Below are 20,925 nucleotides of genomic sequence, written 5' to 3'. Positions count from 1 at the left end.
CTGTAGGCAGTATCCATCTTACCCCTAGTGATATACGTCTCTACATCCTTACATTTGTCCTCTAGCCATCCCTGCTTAGCCATTTTGCACTTCCTGTCGATCTCATTTTTGAGACGTTTGTATTCCTTTTTGCCTGTTTCACTTACTGCATTTTTGTGTTTTCTCCTTTCATCAATTAAATTCAGTATCTCTTCTGTTACCCATGGATTTCTACCAGTCCACATCTTTTTACCTACTTGATCCTCTGCTGCCTTCACTATTTCATTCCTCAAAGCTACCCATTCTTCTAATGTATGTCTTTGCCCCATTCCTGTCAATTGTTCCCTTATGCTCTCCCTGAAACTCTGTACAACCTCTGGTGCTTTCAGTTTATCCAGGTCCCATCTCCTTAAATTCCCACCTTTCTGCAGTTTTAATCTACAGTTCATAACCAATAGATTGTGGTCAGAGTCCACATCAGCCCCTGGAAATGTCTTAAAACTTGAAATCTGGTTCCTAGATCTCTGTCTTACCATTATATAATCTGATACCTTCTAGTATCTCCAGGATTCTTCCACATATACAACCTTCTTTTATGATTCTTGAACCAAGTGTTAGCTATGATTAGGTTGTGCTCTGTGCAAAATTCTACCAGGCGGCTTCCTCTTGCATTTCTTAGCCCCAGTCCATATTCACCTACTACATTTACTTCTCTTCCTTTCCCTGCTATCAAATTCCAGTCACCCATGACTTAAATTTTTGTCTCCCTTCACTATCTGAATAATTTCCTTTATCTCATCATACATTTCATCAAGTTCTTCATCATTTGCAGAGCTAGTTGACATATAAACTTTCACAACTGTAGTAGGCACGGGCTTCGTGTATCTTGGCCACAATAATGTTTTCACTATGCTGTTTGTAGTAGCTTACCCGCATTCCTATTTTCCTATTCGTTATTAAACCTACTCCTGCATTACCGCTATTTGATATTGTATTTATAACCCTGTATTCACCTGACCAGAAGTCTCATTCCTCCTGCCACCGAACTTCACTAACTAATTCCCACTGTATCTAACTTTAACCTATCCATTTCCCTTTTTAAATTTTCTAACCTACCTGCCCGATTATAGGGTTCTCACATTCCACACTCTGATCCGTGGAATGCCAGTTTTCTTTCTCCTGATAACGACGTCGTCCTGAGTAGTCCCCACCCAGAGATCCGAATGGGGGACTATTTTACCAAAGAGGACGCCATCATTTGATCATACAGTAAAGTTGCACCCCCTCGGGAAAAATTATGGCTGTAGTTTCATCTTGCTTTCAGCCATTCACCGTACAAGCACAGCAAGGCTGTTTTGGTTAGTGTTACAAGGCCAGGTCAGTCAATCATCCAGACTGTTGCCCCTGCAACTACTGAAAGGGCTGTTGCCCCTGCAACTACTGAAAGGGCTGTTGCCCCTGCAACTACTGAAAGGGCTGTTGCCCCTGCAACTACTGAAAGGGCTGTTGCCCCTGCAACTACTGAAAGGGCTGTTGCCCCTGCAACTACTGAAAGGGCTGTTGCCCCTGCAACTACTGAAAGGGCTGTTGCCCCTGCAACTACTGAAAGGGCTGTTGCACCTGCAACTACTGAAAGGGCTGTTGCACCTGCAACTACTGAAAGGGCTGTTGCCCCTCTTTATTGTGAAGAATTTTAACAGTTGCTGCTGCAGCTATGTTTAAAATCTTGATTTATGTATGTCATACTTTTTCATTGATTTACTTATTAAGGCTTTGCTGTAGGTGAAGCCTGTATTTCCACTGTCTAAAGGCTAAATAGGTTGTCACATATCACACACCACTGTCTAGCACTGCAGTGAACTGTTTTCGAGTGTACAGTGAGATGTGTGTGTTTCTTTGTCTCTGTTATATGCTGCAAATATGTACTGCATGTGAAGATAAATGTCCAAACATATACTTTCACTAAACCTGTCTCTTGCATCTTTAAATTTTCACACAGGCTAACAAAATCTATGGAGCTGGCCATGTATGGAAAATGAGAATATGGATAGCAAGTTTTTGTACCCACACAGACATCTAATCGTTGTACTATGTCTGAAGGATTCCATTAAAGGCATCTTAAAATAATACTTCTAACACAGCAGGCTAGTAAAAGGGTTTTACAAATTCTAACAATGTTAACAACTTGCATTATGCCATTTGACAGGACTTTCACAAACACAGCCATTTTGCTTACCGATGGAATTATGAAGGAATGGGTCAGGTAAGACAAGACTTCATCTTTAAGTGGTCCTTTTCAATAATTTTGACAAGTGAACAAAGGCCCTGTCTTCCACAAACTTTAAAGGGTCAAAATTGCCTTATGGTAATTTGTAGCATATTATTAACTTTGTGCATAAAAGAAGTTAAGCTGTGGCATTACATTACAAGCAAATCGACTGTACCTAATAGTGTTCAGTTATTGCTTGTAACTGATTATATACTTACACAGCGCTTTATATAAATATTAGAATCCAATCTATTCAACTGACAACTGAAAAATTACAAGCACTTTTACATCCACATAGGTCAGTGAGAAACTTGTAAACTAATACAAACAGAGCAACAAGCCTAATACAAGTGGGATGTAACAACATTCCTAGATGTCTTAAGATAAGGGAAGTCATGGTGTTATGTGTAACTCCACTAAAGTTGTATGTAACCCTACCACTACCTTGTTGATGAATGATGCTTGAGGCCTATAAACAAAACAACAATTTAATAATTATGGGAGCACCATCGCTTTTCAGCTTCACATTTTTGCATGTGGCAAGTACACCGAGGGACACCATGTATCTTCAAGGTTGGATGGTGACCGCAGTAACTTTGACAAAGTGAAGTACTTGCACTGGCTTTTTCTGTAAATCACCGAGCCAGAATTGACTAGCACAGCATGCCCATAGTAAATGCCCTCAGTGTATTGCTGGGAGCAATCCATGAAGAAAAAGCAAAATAATCCAAATTTTGATTCATGTCATTTTCCTGTCCTGTTATGCAATGATCTGTGAAATTTATGTCTACTGCTTTGTAAACGACTGACAAGACAGGAGCTACTCCTGTGTTAAGAGAGTCTTGTACAGAAGTATTTCCTGTACTATTACAGATGAATAAAACAAAGTGAAGTCAAGGTTGGAATATCAACAATTTATGGAAAGGAGGCTTGTTACACAATGAGGCACACGCACCACGCGCGCGCACCCAAAAAACTGCTATATCCGACTGCTCCAGTCGGAACATATGGAGGTGGTTTTTGAAGCAACTCTTCCTATTTGTGAGAATCTAATATTACATTTGAGAATCTTACTTCCAGCATTACCCAAGACAGCTGCAGAAATTAAATACCTGCAAAGTCATGGTCAATATATCATTATGGATCAAATGAAACTCGTGACTACAAGAAGTCAACAAACTAAGCAGGGAAAATAGCAGAAACACTGCATTCTGGCAACTGCACACAAACTACAATAAAGGAGCATAATATAAATATCATGATACTAGAATCTGCAGTAGGTGATATGGTGCTGGAGAAAGCTAAGCATTCTAGTTCAAACTTGAGGAAATAAACCAGGTATGACGGGCCTTACAAAGTAGCAAAATGTAAATTTCATTAAAGGATTTATTACTTAAAAGTATCCTCAGGGGATTCACATTATCTGTGAATTTTGTAGAGTGATATTGACAAGGAGCCTATGTCATCATTTTATTTCTTTAGGTTTCATTTTCTGCGCAATGATCCTCCTTTCCACAATACTGTGTGTTTTAATTACACTTTCTTCTATTATACTAAACTACATGATCAAACCAGACAGTATGAAGTACCACTTTCTATGCGATTTGTATTATAAAACTAACACATTTGATAAACACTTTTACTGCAAACTGAAGATGAAAATGTGTGTGTTAAGAGTCCGAGCATAATACAATAGAGAATCAAGAGATTTGAAAACTTGCGAATAATGGAGATAATGGAGTCAAGGGTGAGAAGTTGGCTATCTTGTTTCCTTCCTAGGTCTGAAATTTCCTGCTATCTTGTTTAGTTTCTTACTTCCTCTTTGAATATCAATTTTATGCTCCTCTTCCTATATTCAACAGTTCTTATAGTGAGACCATTCTTTCTATCAATCTGCCCCCCCCCCCCACCAAAAAAAAAAGAACTCTTCATGCTGGCACTTTGTCAACACATTTACCACCTCCACAGTCTAAACATTTAAGATTTAAACACTTCATAATAATTTTCTACCGCCTCCCATGAAGTACATACAGATCTTATGTTGTTAGAGGGCAAACTACAGACACAAGCTCTCAACTTTTAGAGTTAGAGAGTTACCAAACATAGCACAAATAATTGTTGGCTGAACTCTTAGATGCATAGTCAGGCAGGAAGTATTAGGAGAAACATGTAGCCAGCACTTTCATTTCCTTACTGTAGTTTTCTGTCCTGCAGTATTATTTTGTATCCATTTCTTAGGTGATGTGGATATTTCGTATTTACAGCACTCATTCCCTCCAGCTGTTCTATCTTTTAGGAATGAAGTAGTCCCTGATTAAACACTACTATGCTTTATCTGTCCTTAGTGTACTTATACTTTCTTCACAAGCATTCTACATTTCATTTGCTAATTACAAATGTGGACCAAAATTAATGTGTTTTGTGTAAGAAACAATTACCAACAATCTTTTGTAGAACTGTAATTTACAATTGCAATATTTATATTGATAATACAGTACTTATAGCAACATTATGATCCTTTACCACAATCTTTTCTTCTACTTCCATCAAAACAGTCCCTAATACATTACAATTATTTCCTGCCAATATTCATTATTCGTATTTGCACAGAAATTCGATGTCTTTTTCTAAATTTCAACTAAGACCCTCTATTATTTTAATTCCTGAAACCAGAGGCAGAATTAATACCTTTCAAAAACAATGTTTTAACAACACAAAAAATTAAATCTAAATTCTGTGTTATTACAGGTACTTTTACTCACCTCTAATTCAGCAAGCTTCTCGCGAATTTTAATGAAACCAAGGTGCAACTTTCCACCAAAATGATCTGCCAATCTGCGATCGTTATCATGTATTCCAAGATAAGCTGAACATACTTCACAAACTCTGAGTTTCTGTTGCTGGTAACTACTAGCAGGCATCGAATTGCGATATTCGCTCTCAGCAGCACTTTTCTTCTTTCTCAGGTCTTCAATCTGTGAGGAACAATAACCAGGTCTGGCTAATAAACTGAGTATCATGGTTATCTAAAACAATCAAGTTACCACCTAATAATTTCAATAAAATCTTAACAGAAAGGAACTAAAAATATAATCAATACCCACATTCCTCAGACAAATCGTAAAATTGGTCAATCGGTAATAATCGAGTAATGAATGAAATCTAGTTTATACAGTTACTGATTTGCCTGTTACAAAATAAGCCAATACATTATCCTATGTTTACAAGTTCATATTGTTAAGAGGATGGTTAATATTTTAATAACTGTGTCTACACTAGTCTTATTTTTATCATTCCCAACAAGTTGTGAAATTTCTGCTGTTTAACAGAATGGTATAAAGAATTTGAGGGTGTTTATTTTTTGTATTTACGTAAGACAATACGTAAAAATATAATACATACCTCCTCCATCAACTTCATACTGTCTTCAACAAGACCTTCTGCACCCAACTGTTCTGCACGTGCTAACTTCTTGCCAATTTGCTCCGCAAGCTCATGAACCTTATTAGCTTTTGCAGCCACTTCTGCTGACAATTCTTCCTGTGTTTCTGCCAAACGCTGCTTTGCTAGCTCTGTTCGACGATCACAGTCTGCAATGAATGTCTGCAGATGCTCCATTGCCTACACAAAGATGCACAAGTGAAAATACTGCATTCAGTGCCTACAAATTAAGCACTGGAATAGAAGTTAAAAATTAAGGTTGCACAAAGTTTACTAAAGTTTTCCCCATTCTAACCCACCATAGTCATTTAAATGTTTCCATTTAAAGCCAAATGCTACATTTCTCTTTTTAATTTTACTCACCCACGCCCTTAACTCATGCATTTGGTGTTAAGGCCATAACTTTATTTTAGCTTTTTGTCACATTCTGTACATTTAATTATATACACCTCTCTTCACCAGATATCAAGTTCACATGGTAAATTACACGTAGGGACTGTTGGTTGCGAAAGACTTAACATCCACCGTCTACATTGATCTAGCGAACGTGCATATTCTGCAAGTACTGGAACTGGAAAACTATTTTTAATCATCGGATTTAATTACATTTCCTGATTACAAAGTGAGCAGTGCACAATTAAAAATTAACATTGGCAGAAGGGCTGAAGTCTTTAAACTATCCATAGCCCATGGACGTACCCATACCATTTACCAGGTTATGAATCATCTGAAACTAAGTTTGCATGTGGTGTGCAATCATACAGAACTAAAAACATTTCAATACAACGCTCAATTTTAACACCCACAACCTCGTTCAAACAACAGGGTGTATAAGAGGAAGAAAATCTTGAATTTTTCCAGATATCCTGGTTAAAAATACACTATAGCCCTAGTGAACGTACTTTTTTCTGTGTTAAGTGACAATATACCCCCGTTGGAGCTACAAAACACACAAAAATTTTGAATTGTGAGAATTTTATACATTGCATTTAAATGCCCTACTTTCAGGGGGGGGGAATTGCATTTTGGAAAGATCTTAAACGGGCAGCAACATTTACACTACATATTTTCGAGTTATGAAAGTATAAATGTGAATTACATCAAATACATTATGGTAGCTTCCGAAACACTGAAATTTAGACTGCGCTGCACGATTTGCTTTTGTCAGTGTCATAGGTCATGTCACCACGACAGCAGATATTCAGAGCATACATCACATTATTTAGTCAGCTGATTGAAAAATCAATGAATGGTAAAATACATACAGAACAGCTACACTAAGAGCCAAAATTTCACAAATATTGGTTGTCAAAAATTTTTTGCTGTGCTTTCCTACAGTTTGCTTATGCAAGATCGTAAGAGCACAGCTTAAATTCCATCAGCTGAAAATTTCTGACGAGCACACTTATAAATTTCACTGTTGCGCGCAGAAAATTTCATGGGTTACCTGGCTGAGTAAATTCCATCAAGCACTTCGACTTTTCCGTAGAAATGCAAATTATGTGTGAAATTGCTCAAGAACTCACCTTGCACTTTTTAAGGATAATTATACTTTGTCATCGTTACTCCATAAGTTGTAATCTATAGAAGAATTGAAATATGAGAAACTAACCTTTAAGCTTGAATTTTTCCAGCACATGTTACCCTTTAAGATATATCAAACATAAATGAGTTGCTTAAAATTTTAAATAATGGCATAAATGGCTGGTCTCTGGGCCTGAAACTTTTATAAGTGGCTGCTTCTCAAAGTGTTTAGTTTTGTATGAGAGTCAAACACGCCATGATTTAAGAAATCCACCGCACATTCTCACACATAACAATTCATCTTGCATAAAAGGAACTGTACTTTGAAAGTAACGCTTTACAAACCACAATTTGCAATATTTTCCTGTGACCTGTTAGAAATGTATAAAGCTGTGATGTTACGCTCATGGAAACTTTGTTGTTATGAAGCATTCAGGACGTATATGGGGACAAGGGAAAAATCCCCAGTTTCCCGCTGAAAATACACTTTTTCAAGTTGAGTAATGGTATACTTCCCCTCAGGACCATAAAACATATCAATCCTTCAAATGGTTAAGGTTTAATACACCTGTGTGGAACTTTCTGTCATGTTAGAAAATGAGCGACGAAGAGAGGCAGGCAGGCACGGAGAAAAGAAGTGGGGGGGAGGGGGGGGGGGGGGGGGGGGTTGGAAAGATCTCTGATCTGCAGCAACATGTACACTGCATATTTTCGTGTTGCAAAAGTATGAATTCGAATTTCACCAAACACAGCACGTTAATTTCCGAAGCACTGAAATTGACATTGCGATGTGCTGTTTTAGGCCAATCGTAGTTCATGTGATCTCACCAGCCGATGTCAGCAGATATTCACAGCTTAAGACATGGATGTAGTCAGCGAATGGCAACATCACTTAAGTAGCGCGAACACAGAAATAGGAAAAGTTAATGGTTTAAATTAATATACTTAGAGTAGCTACAAGAAAAGCTAAGCTTTCACATATAATATAGATCTTTTTTGCATGTGTTACACTTTATGATACATTACGTAAATGTGCCAGTAACATTTTAAGTAATGAATAAATGTCTCTTCTGGGCACAAAATTCTTCAAAGTTGCTGTTCCTCACAATGATAGGTTTTAAATGAGTCAAACACTGTGATTTAAGAAATTCATCCAGTAATCTCACACATAACATAATTCATCCTGCATAACAGGAAATTTACTTTGAAAGTAACACTTTCAAACCACCATTTGTAACACACTACGTAATCAAAAGTATCTGGACATTCCCAAACCCATACTTTTTCACATTAGGTGCATTGAACTGCCGCCTACTGTCCGGTACTCCATATCAGCGACCTCAGTACTCATTAGACATCGTGAGAGCAGAATGGGGTGCTCTGAGGAACTCGCAGACTTCGAACGTGGTCAGGTGATTGGGTGTCACTTGGGTCATAACATCTGTACACGAGATTTCAACACTCCCTGAACATCCCTAGGTCCACTGTTTCTGATGGGATAGTGAAGTGGAAAAGTGAAGAGACACTTACAGCACAAAAGCATACACGCCAAGCTCATGTGTTGACCTACTGTTGAAGAGGGTCTTAATGTGTAACTGGCAGACATGTATCCAGACCATTACACAGGAATTCCAAACTGCATCAGGATCCACTGCAAGTACTATGACAGTTATGTGGGATGTGAGAAAACTGATGTCATGGTCGAGTGGCTGCTCCTAAGCCACACATCACACCGGTAAATGTCAAACAACACCTCGTTTGGTGTAAGGAGTGTAAACATTGGATGATGGAACAGGGGAAAAAAATGTTGTGTGGAGTGACGAATCGCGGTACTCAATGTGGCAATCCAATGGCAGGGTGTGGGTATGGCAAATGCCCGGGGAGTGTCATCTGCCAGCTTGTGTAATGTCGACAGTAAAATTCGGAGGCAGTGGTGTTATGAAGTGGGCGTGTTTTTCATGGAGGGGGCTTGCACCGCTTGTTTTGCGTGGCACTATCACAGCACAGGCCTACATTGACGTTTTAAGCATATTCTTGCTTCTTACTGTTTAAGGGCAATTTATGGATGGTGATTGCATCTTCCAACATGACTGAGCACCTATTCATAATATACAGCCTGAGGCGGAGTGGTTACACGACAAATAACATCCCTGTAATAGACTGGCCTGCACGGAGTCCTGACCCGAGTCCTATATAACACCTTTGGGATGTTTTGGAACGCTGACTTCATGCCAGGCCTCACCAACCGACATCGATACCTCTTCTAAGGGCAGTATTCCGTGAAGAATTGGATGCAATTCCCCAAGAAACCTCCCAGCACCTGATTGAACGTATGCCTGCAAGAGTGGAAGCTGCCATCAAGGCTAAGAATGGGCCAACACCATATTGAATTCCAGCATTACCGATGGAGGGCGCCACGAACTTTTGAGTCACTTTCAGCCAGGTGCCCAGATACTTTTTATCACATAGTGTATTTTCCTGTGATCTGATAGAAATAGATTTGATTCACCAGCTCCCAAAGAGTGTTAGGAAACAGGCATTACTGCACATGTGCAGCTATGATGATGTAAGAAGCCCATATGTTCGTACGTACAAAGCATTAACTTACATTACATCAAAGGACACAGGACATCTGAGGCTACTCCAAGAGCATCAGAATTTTGTAAACCACACTAAAATGCATAATTCGGCTTTAAGTACACATTCACATGTCCAAATTCCAACTGAAATAGGCTCCAACCTGGTAGTAAGCTTTTCAGTATGGTTTTGGGGATGTAATTTTTCTTTGAGTATCAGTTTCGTATTATCTCATGTTAGATTTTTATTATGGCGTAATGTCTTAGGTGCCTCAAGATGAAAGCGTTCCTTTTAAATTTAGCAGACAGTTGAAACTAGCCAACAGCGTGGACTGAGAACACTGTTTCAAACAAACTGACTGCCTCTACGGAAAAGATTAATAAAAGTCAAATTTCTTTAGCCTTCCGTAATTATGTGAATCTCTCTTAATTCACTTGATAGTCCCCGGACACAGAAATCGGTTTTGTTTTCATTTGATGTGAGAGCTTGAAACAAAAAGAGGAATAACAATCACACTTCAAAAAGTAGCCAGAAGCGGAAGAAGGTACTGCTCTTAGGCGATTCAACTGAGCATGTGCATGAGCCTGCTGGAAGTCCACAAATGAACCTAGTGCAAACAATTGTGATGTCACACTCATCTGAAACAGTCTGTTGGTATGAAGTATTGCATAGTCTTCATCCGAAGGCGTTCGACACATTTTGCTGTTGGCAGATGCTTGTGTGTGCACTGTGTTTTGTTATTGTACATGATCACATTTCCTTTGCAACTTAAGTTATTTTAGTTTTTCCTCTCTCACTATTTATTACCGTGGCAGTAGTGGGAAACAGTAACAGTCTGTTGAGTATCAATTCTTACTAGTCAAAATTACAAAAAATTTAACTGAAAACTGAACCAATGGAATCGCCAGGAATTCTAAAAATTCCCCGGTTCTACCTGGATAAAAGAAATTCCCGCATTTTTCCTGGAGCATATATGCATCACCCAAGCATTAAAGGGATGTGCGGATTGTGTATTTTGACACTATACTGTAGCAAACTGATCAATTTTTGTGACATACTGCAACGCCATTGCTAAGGCCCTGTTGGGACGTAGCCTCATTTTCGTGGGCTTTTATAATTCAGTAATTACTGTTATGTTGTCAGTTTACAATGGTGTGCAACTTTCTCAATGCAACTGTGACATTTAATAACTCAATAAAAATGATTTTGTTGGCTGACAAAAGGCCAACTGAGAAAACACAATGACTTTTACTATAAAATTGTGGAGTTATTGAAGGCAAGGGTGGTTCAAATCCAAGTGTGGTAATCCTGATTTAAGTTTATTTCCTTAAATGAACACTGGGATGACTCTTGAGAAGGAACATACCGATTTCCCTTATCATCCTAACTATCTCCAATGGGATTTTATAATCAACAGGTCTTTTACAAGTACATATGCATGCACAAAAGCACATGCTTCAGACCCATACCAGTAAACTGCCAACAAGAATTTTATGGTGGCACTGTCCTCCAATTTATCCATGCGAACAGAATACTTAACTATTTTAAAACATTTGTACAAATCAAACAATACCAGATCAATATCTGATTTTTACAATATGTAACACTGAGAAAATTTTAATGGCATTGACACTATTGCTGCATGGTGGTGAATTTTTTTCTTGCCCTTTTATGTCTGTTCATAAACAGAGAACTAACATGCAATATAAGTGCCAGCAAAATCACTAGCCCTTTGGGTAACAATCTTCATTCCTATTGGTCCATTATGTTTGAGTTCATAACCTGTTTTTATTAACATCAGATAGACATTCATTAGAGTGACATATCAAAAATACAAAGTTATTTTCATGCTCAAAGTGATTTTTTAAAATGTGTGTTTTACATTCTTTTTCTCACCTCCAAGTTCATTTATTATTTGTGGGCTCGTAACAAAAGAGCCAAAAAATAAATTATAAATTTGCTGACTTACATCAATATCATAGAAGTAGTCCTTTGTTTTGCTGGCCTTTTCATAGTCAGCACGAAGTGCCAGATCATGTATTTTTGGGCATTCTCCCAGATCCATCCGCTGAAAGTTAACACACAAAAAAATAAGCAGCTGTAGTTATTACTGCATTAACAGTGAATATTTTCAATGTTAGCAATATTTTGTAATATTTAGGGGCTCCAAAACGAAGTTTAGTAAACATTTTACAGAAAGTTTTCAAGGGATTACTTTGCTTGAGTCAGAAAAGCCCAGTTGTTACTCTGCTGGCAAATACCTTTACATTACGTATTTCGCAACTGTTTGTTTATAATAAAGAAAACATTAACACAGCATGAAAGACACGAATTTTAAAAATATGGCTATGAAAAATGAAATTAGTCATGCCTTGTGTTTCACAATGTAACCACATATTTACTGCACTTGTGACCTGCACAGTACTCAATTCACCGCACTCAACAAAATTTGTTGTTACGCATTATCATTATACCATGAATGTTGAAAGTGACCTGTATAGTTCAGTAAGAATATGATCATTCCGCTAAACAAATAGCAGGATAATTTTAAAAAGCCTATAACAGGAAAAGTCTTTAACAATGAACAGGCAGTGATTTTCCCTACACTCCAACTGAAGAGTTATTAACATCATAGATTTCTCTCATCCCACCTTTTCCACATGACAAACTTTCACTCTGAGAATACTTGATAACGTGCTCAAAAATCTGCAAACTTTTTTTTTAATCATGAGTGTCAAATATTAAAGTAAGATTCTTGATGATCAAATACAGAGCATTCTTTTAATATTTATAAAAAAAAACTTGTTATTGAAACTTTCCCTTTTCTAGAAAGGAACATATCCCTTTTCCTCACTAATAATTACAATAACTACTATTTTGAAATGAGTTTGGGCAAACTGCAAGTTTTCATGGTGTTCACATTCCATGTTTAATGACTGCAGAGCTCCACATATAACTCAATATTTCTGTTTAAAAGGTGCAGAATGGCAAAGACAAAACACCTCTAATCGATGTATGCCTGATAAAACCCTACGGCATTCAAATCAATCTGTTCCTTATTGAGCAAACAAAGGAATGACAAAAATCCTAAATGAGCAAACAGATCTTGACACTAACTAGCATGACACTCCAGCTAAAAATTGATTTCACAATGTTTAACATAATCAACAATTGAAAAATAATAATTCACTAGAGTTTTCACATCTGCAAGACCCATTTGGACTGCTTACAAACCACCTGTAGCACAACCATTTTAACCCCCACTTGGCAGACTTTGATAGAAAAAAATCTCTTCTTGTTGATTAGGAACCTGCCTGTTCCATCACATAGAAAATACAGCTTTTTAAATGTGAATGTTAGAGAAAATTTATGAGCCCAAAAACAAGAAGGAACTTCACTGAAGTAGGATAATGATTCACAATAAAACTGCTACACAATAATGCAGTGAAGTGACATGACATGCAGGCACAGATAAGTTAGTTTTTCAGTGCTGATTAGCCAAGGAAATTTACTACTTTAAAGGAGATTACTTAAACTATGTATGGACATCAGCGCACATTTTCTTGCAAACACATTAAACATTACATTTTTACAGTGTGGCAACCCCTCCTAAACTGTACAAAATGGATGATTGATTTCACAGTTATTACTCAGTTGCACGAGTTAACTGTAACTACCGAGTGTAGTTCTATATAAGCTGCAGAACTTTTCATTGATTTTCTATTTAATACATGTGAATGAAACAAGGTAACTTTACTTCATTTAATCAAGAAATGTGATAAAAATCACTCAAAGTGAGAGAGTGGCGCAGAGGGGGGAGAGAGGGAGAGAGAGAGAGAGAGAGAGAGAGAGAGAGAGAGAGAGAGAGAGAGAGAGAGATAATATGCACTGTTCTTTGATATTACAACAAAGATTCAGGGCAACAGCAAAGTAAACCCCCATTCAAAAACCTTCTGTAAATTAATATTTAATACTAGCCGCAGCCTTGGCCAACAGATCACAGAATGTAAAAGAAAACAACTGTCCTATGATATTTAATTTGTAATATTCTGATTCACACCACATGAATTCCAAAATTTACTAAGGAACTTTATCGTTTAGTAAAAATTAAGTATCTTCTATCTCCATAGAGTAGTTAATCAGTATTTAGATGCATCTTTCTGCAGTTGCTACTGCATTCCACCTTTTTTTTAAAGCATATTCAGACAAGCAGAAGGAAGAAAGCAAAATTATAAAACAAAAGAGTGAACCACAAAAAATTTCAAACTAGCCTTATCAAACAGTATCAGTATTAAGGAATAATGTTTTTTAGCTTATCCTTAAGGACCACTAGTTCTTGCAGGAAGTGTCCCACCAAATCTCAGAGCACGTAATTAGGTACTCACTCATCAAATTAAGCAGTGTGAGCTGCTCAAAACATTTACTTCAACATAAAGTTTAAAACATCATTAATTCCAATTAACACTGCACTGATAAGGGATCACTCAATATCTTCTGAGGTAGAATCATCTCACTATAGATGTGGTGACCTGAGAAGAGTTAATTCATTTTAGCATTCACTCCATCTTTTATCATTTCAATTAAGTTTGAAGGGCAGTGTATCAAATTTCATCACTACTCTCCCCCTATCACTACAGTGAACGAAAATCACAAATGAGAAAATAAGTTATAGGAAACAGCTATTTAAGCACAGAGAAAGCTGTATGAATAGTTTTTGCATAAAAGGCTATTGTTTCAAATGGTATTTTTGTAAGTCTGCACTTGCCAAGAACGATGTGCGCAGTAATGCCAACAATGTTTCACAAATATCTCTTCACTCAGCCAATAATGAAGTCTACAGGATGGATGAAAATATGTATTACAAATAAAAATTAAGGCCAATGTAAACTCAAAATTAGCAACAATGTGACAGTATTAATAACAAAATGCAAATATTTGCGCAACAGTTTGCAGTACAGAAGTGGAAAGTTTTATGAATCATCTGATGCAGTGAAATAAATGGTAACCAAACACTAGAACAGTAAGTGCATCTGCACGACTTAAGTTGTGGATTATTAGGGGAGTGATACTCTGAAAGAATATTTAAACAGTGTGATTATAAAGTTTGTTTTAAAAGAGAAATGCGGTTACCTGACATTTAGAACTAACATAGCACCAAACAACAATAAGAGCAACAGTTATCTCTGTAAAGCCCATGTCACACTGAGTAAGATCTGTTCAAAGTTTACTTTTTGGCTAGTGCGATGGCTTCCAAGCAGGCATCCTTGGCTGTTAGGCTGCAGGGAGCTCCAGAAGTTTCAGGTAATAGCTTCACTGCTGCAATCTTTAATATTCTCCGACTTATACCTATCCTGTCCAAGCCAATGTACTGTGTCGCATCACAACCTGCCAGTCATGTCCCCTATGCAAGCATCACCACACTAACGAGACACTAGGGGAAACTTGCCCTAAAAGTGCCCCTTAATTGATGCACAAGGCTCCATAGAAGTAAAGAAGCATTATTGCTGTAATGGATATTATTGCTGTAATGGTTGCATATAGGGAAGAGTCTTTCTTATATGTGGGAATAAAAGGACCTGAATTCTGCCATCAAACAACTTGCCACAGACCTTGAACTGAGTGGAAGGTCCTGGTAGATGGGGGTGTGAACCACCACCTGCTGCCTTCTATTGTCAGGCAAATTTATGGTGTAACTTGTTTAGTGTGGGCTACAGCTGAAATTATGAGGTAACCCCCACACCCAACCACCACTGGGAACTTTAAAAGACATTCACAAGATACTACCAGATAAAACATATACCCTGTCAAAAGTTTTTTGTATCAGTTCCAGGACCCAAAAAAAATGTAACCACCACATTAAACTAAATCCTGTTTTCTCATCACAGCAAATAAAGAATTATTACATTCAACTGCATTTGTCTGTGAGAATGCAATCTACAGACATTTCATTTACAGTGAAATAAATCTGCCATCCACATGATTAAATTTTAAACTGATCACTGTACTCTGTACACAGCTATTTTGTGCAAATACAAGTATATACATACGTAATTTTACCACAGAAGTGGATGGGGAAAAAATAATCTGCCCTCAGTCTAACAATCAAAAATCCACAAAACATTCAACTATAAACTTCTGAACTGCAAATTTACCCACCCAGAAGAATGTGCAAGTTAATGGAATTCCTTTCAATTCTTCCAGTTCTTAACTTTGATTTTTTGATGAACTATTTTACTGTCATACAAAAGACAAGTACATTTCCATATACTTCCAGCTAAAACTTGACTAATTTCTTTCCTACAGAATCCATTGACAAAGATCATACCTGCACTTGCAAAGCTGTTTTATATTCCTATAACCAGAAAGAACTACATAAGTCTATGTTATTCCTATTTTGCAAACTGAATTATGTTTTAGAAAATTGAATAAACAAGCTATTTTGAACAGTACACTATTATACAGTGCTCATACTAGGAAGGGAATGGTTGGACCAATCATGTTAAAATCCCCTGGGATTTTTTTTTTTAACACACTTGTGTCGCATCACTTAAAATCCACCTAACAAATTTCAGCTGCTACTACACAATGGTAGTTATATGGGGGGAACACACACTAAAGAGGAATTTCACATCAAGGTTTTGTTAAAAGCTGAGCATAATACTCATTTTTTGTACCTATTAACTTTTAAATAATCGGAAAGACATCATTCTGACAACAATCGTGCTTCAAAAATTATTCTATACCATCCAATCTCACCACAGGTCAAGGGAACCCCTCTCCTTTTGCTAACTGCTAAGATGGCATACAACATCTGCCAACTGAATCCACTAACAGGAATTACACACGAAGACTCATGCAAACTAGTTAAAAATTTCAAATGGATGTTTTAATAGTGCAGACGTGGATAGCAACGATAGAGCACTAGAAGACATGCTATGGATTCATCACTGTGAAGAGACTTACACTCCTGCAGAATCCACAATTGATAATGCTGTATTTAGTTGTTAACTGTTTGCTGAAGACAAGAAAAAATTTCTTTGTCTAACAAAGAAGCAGTTGTACATTGGGTGAATACAGGTGGTAATGAACATCAGCAAGTTTACTGCTGGGGGGAGGGGGTGGGGGTGGGAGGCAATATGAGGTGTCTAATTGGGAGGGGGGGGATTTGCATGTACACCACTGACTGGTCACATTCACATAGTTATAACACCAGTGACCAATCTGAATGATTGACTGTTACCTGTGTGTACCAACTGGAAATTTTGGATCACACATGGAAACAAATCAGTTGCAGTCAGACTAGTCAAAATTTGGAAAAATGGGGAAGGAGATTTTTCCAAGTGTCACACTTATTCTGTTTTGAAGAAGATGGCCTTAGTCCCTTTCAGGTCATAAGAATTCAAGCATTATATTGATTTCACAAAAACAAATAATTCTGATCCAACCTTGAGACTAATTGTTAGGCCAAGAATTTTTCAGGCACAGGAAGACATTTAACACAGAAAATTATTATGGATAGATCAATTAAGCTTTTAGTCCACCACCATGATGAACATACTGAAGTTACAATCGCTAATATACTACGTCTTCCCCTCCTTAGGTTTCTAAGTCCAACTGAATGCATGCAATACTTGTCAGAATATGCTGATGATAGTCTTGACTCCTTCCTAACTACAGTTCAATCTTTTTCAGAAACAGAGCTGTCAAATGTCATAATATAATGTTTGGAGCCTTTTATCAATACATGGTTTTGCAATGTTTACAAATAAATTCTAAAATTTTGAAATGCTATTTATGTATACTCAACTCAAAGATTATCCTGCATAATATACATGTGTAATTGGCTTTCAATTAGAGATTCAATAATTGAATCACAAATGAGTGGTAACAGTGACTAGAGAAAGCTGTATTGCACAGGACAAGAATTCTAGGTTTTACACTAAGCAGTTTTCAGTATAGAATCCATTCAAAAATGTCTTACTTCATAATTATTTTTGAATAACTTGCAGTTCCATGTTGACAGTTGAAATTTTGCTTATGGTATTTTTACAAAATAGACAGTGAAACAAACTAAAGGTTTTGATGAATTAATTCTAATCATATCTTTGTAAGTGGACAATGTGGCATTCCTGTCCTCCTAGGCCTTTGACTCATACTGAGTAGTTATCTTTCATTAATAGCTACATCACATCTTAGAACTCTCTCTCAAACCCATAAAAGTCATTGTGCTTCAATTTAATTTTTTGCCCTGTTTAACTCTTTGTTACATGTTTCATTTATGTGTATCTTCAGAACATAGATGAGTATGAAAGATCATTTTCATTCTTTTACTAGGTTTTAGTTTTACTGAAATTTAAGTACCTTTACCACAACTTCAACTTCAGTTTACTTTTTGCATTGTGTCCATTAATGGAAACTCTGAAAACTGCAAAATAACTTCTCATTACAACTTTTTTATTTTGTCAGCTCCATTTAAGTTCTCAATTCTTATGAAATATTATCGAAGTATTACTATTAGCCCTGTAAAATGAGCCTTAAAATAGGAAGTTTGTTAACTTTAGTAGCCTCTGAATGGCATCGTGGTTGCAAATCAGTGCTGGCAATTATTTCTAATAGTAGTAGTAGTAGTAGTAGTAGTAGTAGTAGTAGTAGCAGAAACAAAACTGACATGGGCACTTGGGAAGGAGAGGCACACAGCAATCTGTTGCTAACCGGTTAGTTCTTATTACTCTTGCACGTCTAGATTTTGGCTTTACAGCTCAATTTCCTTCTGCATGTACACCAGTAAGATCATGTGGTGATGTGTACTGCTGCAAGTTTGTTGAATTTTAACTAAACTGAAGATTGCTATTTATAGCCAGAATCTACATTTTCAAGAGCAATAAAAACTGGGATTGCAACTGACTGCTGTGTGCCTCTCCTTCCTTGTAGTCTACAATCACAGTGCACAAAAGTTCCTTATGGAATCAAAGGTGGTTAATGGACACTTTGTTCATAGTCATTATCAGAAATGTTTGCCAGCATTAATCTTAATGATAATTTCTATCTACAACAAGTTTACCATTTAGTGGCTGCTTTAAGTTTACAATTACTGTCACTTTATTATCACAAGATCCATTACAATGACGTAACAGTCTAAAATTGCTAAGGTGTATTACCGATGAATGCCTGCCTTTCACTTCAGTAATGGCCTATTTGCAGGTAAAGATTATTGTAGCCATGTTATGCAATGTTTGCTTCAAAATTTTTGTTTTCACACTTTCTTCCACTTGTATTTACCATAGTTCAAATTCTATGATCGGTTGACCAAGGTTACAAAATTGGTACATTTAAGACTTAAGTTAAAATAGAGAAATAGTCACACACCTATATAGAGCCCACATACAGACAAAAATATATATGTTGCCAGCCCTCGGTAAATTATGCAACTTACAGACTGTCACAAATATCTTCAAACTCGAATGGTGTCGCCGTATGATGTAATGGTGACAAAATTCCTCTAAACTATCCACATGGTGTGTCAAATTATATTTTATCTTCCTAAAGGGTGAAAGAGACCAGTTGAAAAAAATATGTGAGTTGCAATTTGACTTGATAAATAAGTAAATCTATGATCGAAATACAACTCTTTAAGCTATGGCGTTAAAAGATGAAACAGATTATACACCTTCAGTCAGCAAAGGTTAATGGGCCGAAGGTGACTTAGTAGTAATTTTGTCTAAGATAGGTACATCACCAGTGCAAGGTGAAGCCTGACAGTCTTCAGGATACTTCCACCTGCAAGTTAAATGGGCATACTCACAAGGTAATAGGAAAACGTCCCTCAGCACTCGATTCAACGCATATTTCAACTACAGAGCCATGCAGAACAACTTCTCTACTTACAAAAATGGAGATTTTGTTCCTTCCTCAGGATATTTTACATTCCGATCTATTTTGATGAGGAAAAATCTTTCTGCCTAGAACCCAGATATTTTTCCCACAATTTTAATAAGCTATAACAACACTTAAGGACACTTTACTGGAATCCAATAATATTTGAATGGCTGATGTCTTCAGCTTTCATGTGGCAATACTTACCATTTTGAAGTGCCGTCAAAGTCACAGATATACTAGTTCTTATAGTAACATCTTAAATGTGAAACAATGAAAAAGAATTTTTGAATTTGCATTTGTATCTTTCAATTATTTAATTCTTGTACTTACATAATGTAATAAACCCCAAATTCACCCTGTCTTATCCACAACAATATGCCGTGATATTCTGGAAAGAACTATTGTATGAGGCATTAATGAGCTTAATTGTAATAAAGATTGATACCATAAACTGACAATAATACAGCACCAAACCAAAAATTGTGATAAGCCACTGGAGGCCTTATGAATGAAATTTAACTAGAAAAAGGTTTACACAGAAAGGTTTTCCAGGAGTACAATTTTGAAAAATTATACAAAAATCAACATGAAACACAGATTTGTCTCAATTTTGTGACTTCGTAATACGAAGTTACTTTACAATTGTAAACAATATTTAACAATTCAATATATTAAATCTTCAGATTGCTTCACAGCACATATAAAATGTACATACCGTAGATGATAGAATCTCATGTGGACAGCAGCTGAGCAGGAAGCTTTTGCACACCTTGGGGTCTGAAAACTTCACTTGGAACCTGTTGTTTTCCCCTAAAAATCCGTTATCATTTTGTTAAATTAATGATATTTGTGTAAAACTATGAATGCTCAATGGAATGTGGAAAAACCTACACAATTAGGTACAAAAATACTATTTGAAATATGCATATCTTCCAAAAAAGAAGTGTATCTATTTTACACAATTTAGAGCCATGTGATTTTTGTGAACTCTAACAGACATATTTGAAGAAAGTGCTTAACTGTATTAATTTGTTTTTAACAGTAAACAATTCTACAACTGCAAAAACACTTCACAGAACTACAATATCTATGAACATATCAAGCTATTAATAGCAATGTTTAGACTCTTCTATTAAGTAGCAGTTATGATGACACTGTTTTGAAATAAAAAAGAAATATCACAGATTAATACACACGTGTGCTGCTCTCAGCTGCCCTTTACTCTCAATACTTGTATTAAGCGCGGAAGCCCCCCTAGA

The 20,925-nt window shown here is 36.7% G+C and overlaps 1 protein-coding gene across 3 annotated transcripts in view; it reads right to left on the bottom strand.

Annotated features, from left to right (window-relative positions):
• Nucleotides 1-20,925, bottom strand: part of LOC124595338 (putative RNA-binding protein Luc7-like 2) — a 43,600-nt gene that overhangs the window by 9,967 nt on the left and 12,708 nt on the right. Inside the window, exons 2-7 of one of the 3 annotated variants that reach the window (XM_047134050.1) lie at nucleotides 20,863-20,920; nucleotides 20,382-20,476; nucleotides 19,224-19,330; nucleotides 11,760-11,858; nucleotides 5,651-5,869; nucleotides 5,011-5,223 (exon numbers count right to left, since the gene is read on the bottom strand). In XM_047134050.1, the coding sequence (XP_046990006.1) occupies nucleotides 5,011-5,223; nucleotides 5,651-5,869; nucleotides 11,760-11,855 (528 nt within the window). In that variant the 5' untranslated portion in view covers nucleotides 11,856-11,858; nucleotides 19,224-19,330; nucleotides 20,382-20,476; nucleotides 20,863-20,920. The remainder of the gene's footprint in view (nucleotides 1-5,010; nucleotides 5,224-5,650; nucleotides 5,870-11,759; nucleotides 11,859-19,223; nucleotides 19,331-20,381; nucleotides 20,477-20,862; nucleotides 20,921-20,925) is intronic. The other 2 variants (XM_047134049.1, XM_047134048.1) reach the window with 2 other exon arrangements.

The sequence above is a fragment of the Schistocerca americana genome, chromosome 2 (genome assembly GCF_021461395.2).
Source record: "Schistocerca americana isolate TAMUIC-IGC-003095 chromosome 2, iqSchAmer2.1, whole genome shotgun sequence".
Lineage (NCBI taxonomy): Eukaryota > Metazoa > Arthropoda > Insecta > Orthoptera > Acrididae > Schistocerca > Schistocerca americana.
The sequence above is the reverse complement of the archived record's forward strand: the minus strand, read 5'-3'. Positions and strand labels throughout refer to the sequence as shown.